The sequence below is a fragment of the Artibeus jamaicensis genome, unplaced genomic scaffold (assembly GCF_021234435.1).
Source record: "Artibeus jamaicensis isolate MK-2021 breed Jamaican fruit bat unplaced genomic scaffold, CSHL_Jam_final scaffold_916, whole genome shotgun sequence".
Classification (NCBI taxonomy): Eukaryota; Metazoa; Chordata; class Mammalia; order Chiroptera; family Phyllostomidae; genus Artibeus; species Artibeus jamaicensis.
In genome coordinates this window covers 27,452,138-27,463,913 of record NW_026522059.1, presented here as the reverse complement: position 1 = coordinate 27,463,913, position 11,776 = coordinate 27,452,138, and the positions used below count along the sequence as shown (strand labels likewise).

The 11,776-nt window shown below is 37.3% G+C and overlaps 1 protein-coding gene across 1 annotated transcript; it reads right to left on the bottom strand.

Annotated features, from left to right (window-relative positions):
• Window positions 1-1,731: 1,731 nt before the first annotated feature.
• On the bottom strand, window positions 1,732-11,662 carry FBXO43 (F-box protein 43). Its single transcript, XM_053660955.1, has 6 exons — window positions 11,652-11,662; window positions 11,489-11,546; window positions 8,317-9,794; window positions 6,247-6,349; window positions 2,079-2,282; window positions 1,732-1,980 (listed from the first exon to the last, which is right to left on the bottom strand). Exons 1-6 carry the CDS (start codon window positions 11,660-11,662, stop codon window positions 1,732-1,734), a joined length of 2,103 nt encoding a protein of 700 aa, XP_053516930.1.
• Between the last annotated feature and the right edge of the window lie 114 nt (window positions 11,663-11,776).

Genomic DNA, 11,776 nt, shown 5'->3' with positions numbered 1-11,776 from the left:
GGCCCTGGGCCCGGTGGTGCAAGGCCTCAGTGTCCCGCTGGCTCACTGCATGAGTCTGCTCCAGACCATGCAAGCAGAGTAACACAAGAGCCATGAGCAGGGCACAGTGTCAGTGGACCCACCACTGGTGGTGCATGTGTCCTGTGCACAGGACTGGGCCTCCATGAGCTGGCTCCTGACCTTGCAAGGGGAGTGCAAAAAGGGCATTCTGTTCCCCACCCTGACCAGGGGCAAGGGGCAAGGAAGAGAGAGAGTGCTGTGCACCCACCACTTTACATCTTTCCCCCCAAATCCTGCACGCTGTGGGAATGTCGAAATTCCCAACTATCTCTGGGCCAACATCTGCCATGTGTGTCAGCCAACACAGTGTCTCTGCCCTTCCTCCAGCCGCCATGACCTGGAAGCAGGTGGGAGGCTTTTTCAGCCACACAGGGGCACAGAGTTTCTGCCCAGGGAGGGGCGTCACCTTGTTGAACGCGTGTTGTGACCTTTTCCAGCCCCACAGCCCCGTGCAGGCTCTGTGCAAGCAGTGTCACAAGCTACTTTTTTGTTTACTTTGGGGCTATGGAATTACAGCCCAACTCTTGTTTTGATCCTGCCTTTAGCACTTCCCAGCCCCTCTCGGGGGTCCCTTCCTTCTCTGGGGAAGTGCGGGCTCTTTCTCTCCTGCTACTTCAATCTACAACCTTGGGATTTCCTCTAACCCCTTTTCTCTTGGGTGGGGGACAGCCTTTTGCACCAGATAAGGTTTCTCCCAGCCCCCCAGCAATGTGGCCAGACCCCCCCCTTACATGTACACAGACACATAAACACATCAGTTACCTGAACACAAGCAAAGAAATTTTTAAACTACCTTTAAATTATCCACTGGGTTTAGTAATTTGTTCAACAATAGAACTTATCTCTTTCTTGCTACTGTTCTATAAACATGCAATTCAAATCAGTTTTAGAAAGAGGTACATTATAAACAATTTAATAAATATTCTTATTTTAAAAAACCTTACCTTTTTCAACCAGCCCATATTTGTCACAATATTGATACCTGGGCTAGAACAAACAAATGAAATCTCTGACTATAGTTTTGGAATTTAAAAAAGTACTAATATGAAATATGTGATGTACTGGCTAAGATTCCCATTACGAATAACCAGATATGTCTAATAATTTACTTTTTATATCTCCTTAGTTATGAATTTTAAGCAAATTTTATTTAGCCAGAAGCCTACCCAAATAGGACACTCACCAAATTAAGAGAAAGCTTGAAATTATAAATTCAATAGAACTTCTGAAAACATTTTATTTGTACTTCATTTTGAATACTCATTTTCTAAATCTATAAGACCATTTATCTCAAGTTCAAAATTGTAAATATTACTTGAAAAACTACTTTAAAAAAGTCATTAAAGACCATTTCAACACATAGTGATGAAATGCACAATTCTTAAATATTACATGAAATGGTTAAATACATATATGTGATAACACTGAAAATTCTTTATTTAAAAACATTAAGTTATTAAAATGGGTAAAGATGACATAGTCAAATAAAATTATTTCAAAACTCACCACCTTAAAGAAAACATATAATAATATGGGTTATAATATATACAAAACAGGAAATAAATCATCATCTGTCATTAATGGGGAATTTGCATGCTTTTAAAATATTCATAATTTTAAGTCGGACTAAACATTGCTTGGGGGAATGCTTCTTTCACACAGAAAGTCTCTTTAGAGGCGCTTCAAACTCCGCTTACTCTGGGCACTTCCTGGAAGAGCATCCTTTCTATTTCTTGGACCTGTTGCTCCTCGACTACATTCTTCTGACCCATGATAAGCACACAGACATAACACACAAAAGTCAAAGCCACAGGCCGTGCGGCTGCACAGCCCCCTTCTCTTATATGGCTGGTACTTAGCAGGGGATTGGCACCTTGGGCAAGGTTTTAATGCTTCATCATTAAAAAGTGTTTTGGCAACCTGCAGTAAAAGCATATATACAAATCTTCCAGTTTCATATAGAGAATCACTTTATTTCAAACTCTGTAAATATCTATTTCTAACAACATAATACTCACCTTAACATATTCTTCCTGTTTACTATGTGAGTGAGTAACTGAAGAGCTTGCTATAGGTGTCAAAACTTCACCCCAAGGAGAGAATATTGAACCTTGTTCTTTCTGAGAACCTGGTGTCCTAGCCTGAGCTTGTACAGATCTTAAAGCTGATCGATTTAAAAGATGAAGCCGCGTGGCAGCATCCTGCACGTTTAATATAGCTTGCTGTGGTAAAAGAAAGAAGGGTCAATACTGTAATGTCACAAGTTCTAGGACAGCTTTCTGATGCATGTGTATTTAAGTGTTTAGAAGTGGTTTCACACCACTAGAATTTTTCTCCCTAAACCATTCCTTTTTAGAAAAAATGTTTTCTCTCATCTAATATTTAAAAGTGAAAGAAATATATATTACAAATTTAAAAATAAATGTTAGCTTTCAGTTTGAATGATTGGTTATTTTTTTATTTAAGACATGAGTTGGCAGCTTGTTTCTGAAAAGAGCCAGATAGTATATATTTCACACTTCTCGGGCCAGCCACAGCAACCCAACTGCTATTTTAGCAAAAGCAGCTGCAGAGGTACGTAAATGAGAGAGCAGTGCTCAGTTCCAATACAACTTAATTTAACAACACAGGTGGTAGACAGGATTTGGACCACAGACTGGAGCCTGCCAACCCAGGTGAAGCCAACATCTAAGAAGGGATGAATCCTTTGTAAAGTTTGCTATGGGATATCATGAAATTCTTTGAAGGGTTCTTACCTTTGCCACGTATTAAAAGAATAATGGCCTGGTTAAACCATGACACCAATTGGTTTGGCTGCTTTTTGCAATACTTGTAAATATTTGATTCATTTTTACCATTAAATTTTAAACAGTTTCATATCTTAAAAGGACACAAAGAAATCACTCTTATCTGAAATGGATTTCTACAGCACTCAAATATACAGCCAAGAAATAGTTTCAATGAGTAATCCTACTCTGTTAAAGTTGATTTTAAAAAAGTGTTTTTAAAAACAACTGGCCATTCTTAACCAATTAAGAAAATAAAATGAACTGCAAGTGAATTTTCTCATGCATCCAACTATAATTGTGGCCTCTCCCCTGAGAGTCCCCCTTAGCCAAGTTGGCTCCTAGCAGTGCAGAGACCTAAAACCTGAGAAATCACGGTAGGATAAACATAGGAAATGAAGTTAGCTGGTCATGAACAATTATGTGATTAATAGTTTAACAACATATGCACACATGCAATGGATGAGTATTGGTTTTCAGAAATTAGAATAAATACAGTTGAACTTTTTCAAGGACTCAATACATTTCTACATACATTTGCATAAATGGTCCGCAGTCTAGGCCATAAGCACATGACATAACAGCATGCTAAATTTCAGTGGGTTTCAATGAAGTTGGTAAACAGTATGCATGAACCAAAATAGTGGATAGAGATATGTTGTTGAGGCAAATTTCAGCCACAGAAGAAACATGCATTCATTTAATAAATATTTATGGCATACCTAAGATGCCAAGTGAATAACACAGTCCAATCCCTGTTCTCCTGGAGCTTGACATGCATACAACCACCTCTGAACAATACAAGGCAAAGCAGTTAGCAAAGGCACATGTTTGTGAACACTAAAATTTTCTGAAACACAGTCATCAATCAACATGCTACCAGAAAACATTGAAATATGAGAGTGGAGTCACCTCATGGTTGCTCAGTTCCATGATTATAAGATGCAGTGCAGGATACAGTAAATTAAGAAATGCAGTGGAAAAGGTGCAGAATTCCAATCGCAATGTTCATTCCCACTGCTGGAAGCACACATAAAACTGAGATGCCGTTGCATGTAGCTGCTCCATGCTTTCTAATTTTCACACACAAGGAGCTTTCAGGGATGCTACCCAAGTGTGAAGAAAACCATCCAACGACTTGGTTTTGTAATTTTTGCTTCGGTTAATGATACATTAGGATAGCTCAGGTAGAAAGCAACCCATATTATATATAATAAGAGTGCAAAGGACACCAGGAACGATGTCTCTGAGGAAAAGAAGGAAAGGTAGAATACCTGATATGTTTGGACTTACACAGAGGAGATTTCCAGTTCTGGTGGGTAATAGAAGATGAATCAGGGACCTGTGTAGAGAAACACTGAGCAAAAAAGAAAGAAACTGGGCAGTTATTAACTCTGGGGAAAAAAGTTATATAAGGAAAAAAGGTCTAGTCATAGTGTACTGCATATTACAACTGTCAAAAGTCATAATCATCTCAACAGTCTTCATACTGTCAGCATCTAATTCTGACTCACTCCCACATGGTGCAGTTATGTTCATTAAGATAGGAGAAAGGGAGAAAGACATTCAGAGAGTTGGGGGGTAGATAGTAGAAGTAGTAGTGGTGAGAGGTTAGAGAACAAAAAATCTCCGTAGAAAAAATGCAGAGAAATGGCAGTACAGGCCTTCTATTTAGAAAAGTGTATGCGAATATCAAAAGCAACAACGAAAGAGCTGAAAATGATGGCCTCAATAGAGAAGAATCTAGGCTGGGAAGCCATAGAACAGGAAAATGTGTTTTGTTATAAGCCCCATCGTCCGTCTAATTTGCCTTTTTTAAACATGTATTTCTTTTACTTTGAAAAAAATTAAAAGCAAACCAAAATAAGGGGGAAAAGTTTAAGTAAGGTAAAACCTTTAAGAAACCAAGGTTTAAAAAAATGGTGGCGAGGCTCTACAGATAGACTATTTTATGTAGAATTACCTGAAAGGTGGCCAAGCACAAACCGGGCTTGCTCCATGTAAGGTGTAAAAAGTATATGGGGCTAAAAGTTTAATGTTAATAGGTTCTGGCTTTAAAAATTGTTTTCTAAGTCTATTGTTAGTATGTAGGACGGCACTCTAGGAAGGCAGTTAATACCTTCACTATTGTAAGCTCCCAAAGCCAGCAGCTGTGGCCGGAAGTTGCCAGGAGCTGTGAATAAACTGTAAGGCAACTCATTACAAGTGAGAAGGTAAAATTTTTCTCTAAAGTAAAATAAAAGGACAATGTTTTAGTTAAAAGCAGTCCCTAACATTTCATTGTACTGAAAAATCCACCAATCTAAATCTGGGTGTTCCTGTTTGTTTTATGCCATGCTTCATCTCAATTATTATATTTAATGAAATGAAAAATTTCCTTTAATACGTTATTAAATACTTTTTATTAGAACAAGAATAAAGGGGTAAACTCTGAGTTTCTTTTGATATTGATGCTTAAGAAATGTCTAAAAGTGGAACATACAAGAAACATGGGTGCCAGCGTCGTCGGATACCTATTACAGCAAGTAGCATCCTTGAGAAGAATCAGCTTCCATAGGCTTTTTCTTGTAGCTTCAAAGCTGGACCTCAAATCTTCACAGGAATACAAGCCTGCGATGCTTTACCAGTAGCACTCCACTCACTCACCCCTAGGCCTTCACACATGCTATTGCTTCGTTGAAACACTAGTCCCTGTCTTCACCTGGCTCGCTGTTCACCCATCATTCTGGTCTCAGCTGAGATGCACTTTTTCTGCAAGCCTTCTCTTGATCCCCAAGTATCCAACAAAACAAACTCTGGCCTTCCCCTACTTGTATCACCCATAAGGTATGAGCTCCAAGAGAGCAGCAACTGTGCCAGAAATGTTCACTATTGTAATCTAAGCAACCGGCACACAATTCCACTTAAAAGACTAAAAAACAGCCCGGGTAGCACAGTTGGTTAGAGTGTCATCCCAGTACGCCAAGGTTGGGGGTTCGATCTCTGGTCAGGGCACACACAAGAAGCAATCAATGGATGCATAAATAAGTGCAACAACAAGTTGATGTTTATCTCTCACTCCCTTCCTCCCTCTCTCTAAAATCAGTGAAAAAAGGATTAAATTTTTAAAATGCTGTAAGAATATCTAATTATGAACAGGATCCAGCATATCACTGACATTCGAATACTGCTGATGGCACATAAAACAATGTTAGCATCAATGTTTTTGAAGCAAAGTAGTCTATTCAGCTCACAGTCCAGAAGGAAATGGAGTTTGGGAAAAGTACAGAGCTTATGAGTGAATGTTTGCTGAGTGGAAAAGTATAAAAGAAAGGAAAACCAAATTAGGTTGTACAGCAATATGGGATCATTAGATATTTATATTTTAGAGTATACTTTAGAAAAGTATTATATATGTTACCTCAGAATCTGTTTTCAGTTGTGTGATATAAAATTTCCTCCTCTGATTTGCTTTTCTATCTTGAACAATAATTTCACGCCAATTTCTGCTCACTTTCCAAGCACTATAACAAAAAGATCAGTCCTCATATTGTATATATTAACAGTTTCTGCATATGGCAATTTATAAGAAAATTCTTCATTTTGGACAGCAAATTTAAACCTAAAAATACACATTAAAAATATGACTTACTGTAATCTATAAGAAAAGTAACCTTTCAACTGTTAATCCGATGTTTCCATTATTCTGATTTAAATAATTACTCAAAGACCATTGAAAAACAAAGTCACACATAAGGAGGGCCCCAGGTTAATACCTGAGTTGTCAACACTACTGCTCTTCCAGCTACCATGGTTGCTTCAGTGGCATTGCCTCTCCCTAAACTGGTATGTGTATCTTATAGCAGACTGATGAATAGGAGCAGGCAGAAAGTCATTGAGAAGAAATGAACTACAGATTGAACCACCGCTATTTCAACTAACTATAATCTCAAATCACCAAGAATGGACACCACTAACATTGTACATACATTCTGCAGCACAAATAGTACACATTTACAGGGCTGGGCAGAAGAGGTAGTTATTGAAATATGACTGAATATCAACAACTTCAAGTGAGCGCCCAAAAGCATCATCTAAGTTTCTATTTTAACTGGTCAGTATCCAGATACTCCAGCATATAAAAATAAAATTCTTATATCTCAGCCATTTCCTAATATTTATCTCATTTAAACGTTTAAACGGAATACACATGCAATTGCACTAATCTGTTCATTATCCTACTTAGGTTAGACCAAGTACATTTCTGATCAAGTCTATTCAGAAATACTTTATACTGCAATAAGTTTGTGGGGAAATTCTAGACTAGAAATCAGAAGGCTCAGTTGTACAACTGGATCTATTTTATCTCCTCCTCTGATTTGCTTTTTCTATCTTGAACAATAATTTCACGCTTGAGTGACTATTGTTCGGTCACTTAACTTCTCCAGAGCTCAGTTTCCTCATCTTCAAAATACAGTATTAGGTTAGATATCTCAGACTTCCAGCTATGAAATTCTATAATTCTCTGCAATAGCCTATAATTAATTATGGGAGAAAAGTGAAGAAGGGCTATAGTAGAAGTAATGTGGCTCTATGATCCAAACTCTTGACATTTCCCTATCAAAAAAGAGGTTCACTAACTTTCCTGCATGTCCTCCCCCAAACATCCTTGCAGAAATGCTCCCCACATGACTCCCTTTTTTCCTAGTTCGGCCTTGCCAGGGTCTTATCTTCTGACAGTCCTGTGACTCCCCAGAATTGCCAGTATGAACACAGCTTTAGTTTAGTCTTTGTAACCCTGGTAACCCACCCTCAGTACTCCTAAATGTCTGAGTTTCTCTTTAGTTATGTAGTAGCACTCAGTACACTGAAATCCATGATCACGAATCCTTCAGTTTCTAATTCCTTGAAATTCCTAAAACTAATTAATTTCCACTTCTGTGTTAACAATTAAAATGAAGTAACACATATTCCCTTGGTCTCTGCAAAGACCAAACCCTAAAATGAAAGCTAACCATTGTTTTTGGATTCTAAAACTTCAATAACTAAATGATATCCTTTGTATGTTGTCATTCCTTAGTCACCATAATGCTTTACATTATTTATGACCAAGTATCATAACTTTACTCCAATTTGCAATCTGACAACAGAATGTGAACTACTAAATAAATCATTAAGTAACTTTCATGGAATAAAGCTTGCCATCTTGAAAATCTGCAGTTCAACTTTTATAAACTCTCTTTCCAAATGATAGGGACATGAACTGTGTCCCAATGACTATATTGTGGCTTCTGAAGAAGGCTTTTAAGTGTAAGGAAGTACATTAGCAAGCTCTATCAGGAAGTTCACTAAACCATCTTTGATAAGGTATAAGGCAACCAAAGATAGAGATAACAAAATAAAATGAAAAACTGGATGACTACTCAGCTCATAGAAAAACTACCTTAAAAGTGATGAGGCTGTTTTATTTCAGAAAAAAATTATTTCTTACCTGCATAGGCTTTCTGCAGTCAAGGAGTCTAAAACCACTGCAAGAATATGCTTTAAATTTCTGTATTTTAACTCTGTTAAGATGTCCAGTTTTTCTATACCCATTTTCTTGCCAATTAGTCCTGCAAGTACACACTGCAGCACAGCTATTTTCTCCCCATCCCTGTCTTCTAAGAATTCATGAGCACTATTGTGCTGAAACCTTTTCCTTTTGTTTTTCATAAAGAGCTCATGCACTAATTCCAAGGCTGGGGTGTTTGAGTAATTCTTAAAGCCTAAAATCAAATCCGCACTCTGACTGTCACTGCTGGGCTGACTCTCTGAGATGTCTGAAGCAGCTGCTGGGGTTGTTTCAGAGGCTGAGTGGATGATCTGGTTTTCCTCTTCTGTCTCAGATTGTGAGCCTTGCTCCCGAAGGGTGGACAGTCTTCTCAACCTTCCCAGGCGCCTTGACTTTCTTATGGTGTCCCTCACTTTGAGAGTTCCCTTATGTTTTTGGAGTTCTTGAAAAGAACTCTCCTGGTCTGAGAGGGAATCTTCTGATTTATCGAAGCAAAGTGAGTTAAAACCACTATCTTCAGGTGTTGAAATATTGCCTCTCACTTCAGATGGAGAAAGTCTTTTGCTTGCCTTAAATTTAATGTTTGCTACGAGGTTACTTATTGGAGTCACAAATATATCCTCATCTGTTTCACAAGTTGTTCCACTACCAGAGGAGCCCAGAAGTTCAGGATATGTATTCTCATCATTAATGCATAGACTACTATCACTAAAGTCATGAGTGATAAAGTCTTTAAAAGTATTGCCCTGAATCGGAGATATACATTCAACTTCAAACAGGCTACAGTCATCTTTGGAGTCATCAACTGTGGAAGCCTTGTGTTGAGAAAAATTAAGTCTCAATTTTTGACTGCTGGTAGTCACTTCTTCTGTTTTCAAAGTGTTAGTAACTAAAGCACTGAGATTATTTTGCCTTGGAGAACCTGAAGCGCTGCTTGGAAAATTTTTCTCTAGGTTGAGAACTTGGCTTATACTACTTTCTAGAGAACTACTTTGTGATTCGAAGTCTTGCTCGAGAAGAGAGAAAGATACGTCCAGCCTTCTGCGCAGTAAACATTTTTTCATACTGAGTTTAGGAGTTTCACAAAGTTCCAGGGGTTCATTATCCACTTCCTTCCTAGCAAAGACAAATCTCTTTTTTTGAGTAGGGGTCTCTAAAGAATGTGTTAAGCCCAGACTTGAGGTTTCAGGATACTCATAGTTTAATGTTGGGCCTTTTCCCGTGTTCTCAAAAAATTCTTTATCTGTATTATCCAAGCTGCAAGATTTCAACAACTCACTGTAACCACTATCTTGAAAGGAAGATGTGGAACAAAAATCTCTGAGGCGGCCGAACTTGAAATTGACAGTAGGAGAGTCCACCTCATTTCCTGCTCCAGTTCCAGCCTGATCTGAATGCCTGTCTGACATCTTCAGAATCTGTTCGTAAAAAGTGAAAACAAATTTTATTCTTCTTTTAAAATGCATAGCCTGGGAGCTTATACCAAATTGTTATGAATACAGATAATAATGAAAATTATATGACAATCAAAAAGTTATACTTGATTTTTTATTGTCAAGTATAATAAAATTTGACTTTATTACACTTGACAATAAAAGTATATTTCTTTTGACTTGATTAAACATAGTCTAAGCACCATGCACAAATATTTTCTTGAACTACGCTTGAGGAGAAAAAAACCTGGCAGCATCATTTTTACATTATTTAATTACCTTAGATTTTAATAGCACTAAAGTACAACAGCACTAAAATACAACTATTCGTGGGAGATCCACCCTTTATAATGGTCTTGAAATTTCAAATAAAGAACTCAAGTAAATCACTTAAAGAAGAAGTGTGACTCAGTAATTATATTTGTAAGGAATGGCACGAGCAAATACTTTACTCCTTAATTTTTTCAACAGTATCATCACATTCCTTCTTTTTAGAAACTCAAATTAAATTTTAACTCCAAGGAAACAAAGATAATTTATCATTGTCTCTGATATTTCTCCAGATTATTCAAAGGATACTAAAACTTCTGTCAATTTTTTCAAAGTTTTCTCCAGACCAAATTCGATTTTTCTGTATTAAAAGATCCTGGCAAGATATATTTAGGCTATAATAGGAAAGTAATTTATTTATGCCTAAATCATAGCAGATAAATATATGAATGCCTGAAGGTTTTTTAAATTGCTAAGCTAACCACAAAAGGAAATGGTTTCTTTATGATATAATGATCATTGGAAGATCATCATTGCTGGGCAAAGTATCTATCTTTCAACCTATATTCCTACCTAGTAAACTCCACACGTTTCCCTCTAATCTAGAGCTCCTCAGATCCTGAGAATCACTGCAATCTTCTATACATGCTTACCAGTCAAGACTATCAACTTTGTTTTCTATAACTTGTATTGTTTTTAAACAATCCTTGTTTTCAAAATGTTAATAAGATAGAAAGTGTTTTAAAATTTCGCCTGCGACCACAAATGTCTCCCCGTCTCTGAAAATCATTCTCCTAAGTAACAGTTTTCACTCATGTCATTTGCTAAAATTAAGTGAAGGAACCTTTGTATAAAGTTAAAAGAAATGTGACTATTACACCACTCTACCACTAGGTGTCTCACCGTGCTAGAATTTGGGAATGCAAATTGTTAGAAACAAAGGATGCAGATATCATCTCCTGCCCTTAAAAGCCATAGGCTACTCGTTATAAACACACACAAAAACTCTCTAATTTTTTCCTTTTCTATACATTCTCCTATACATTTGAAGTTGTCTCAGACGTGCTGTCTCTGTTGTCAACATGTTCCTCTTTCCACTACCCTACAAAATTGGTCTCAAAACTGGTTCTCCGAAACTAATTTTTAAATCATTTCAAATTATTCATGCCAAATAATGGAATGCCCATTGACCTACTTAATTTTACTGATTCAACAGTTCAGTGGTGAATCAAGCCTCTTCGGTATTCAGTTTTTGACATCAGATTCCGGATAAAGGGTTGGAAACACTTATCTCTACAATGCTGTTTAAAAAAAAGAAAAAAGCTCTTGTCAAACACTTAGTTTTTAACTTATTAAAACCAAATCTCCTTCATCTGTTAATGTGGAAAGTCTTACCATCAGTAAATTCTTGAGCTCTTAGATGTCAAAGTTATGCAGCCTTCCAAACAAGAAAATCTCTCATTTTGCCTTTAAAATTCATGTCAAAGAAAGACCACTTAAAGAGAAAACTTTAGTTTGAACAATTAATTGAACTGTGCGGCAGCACGGCGACTGCGAACGTTTGAAGAGTACGGAAAGTACATGTTGCAGGAATTATTTCTAACACTTGGAAAGGCCTCAATCACATTGAATTTCCTTCAGCTTTTCCGGACAACGGGAATTTTAATACCCTTATTTTCTCCAGCTAGTCTTAGAAC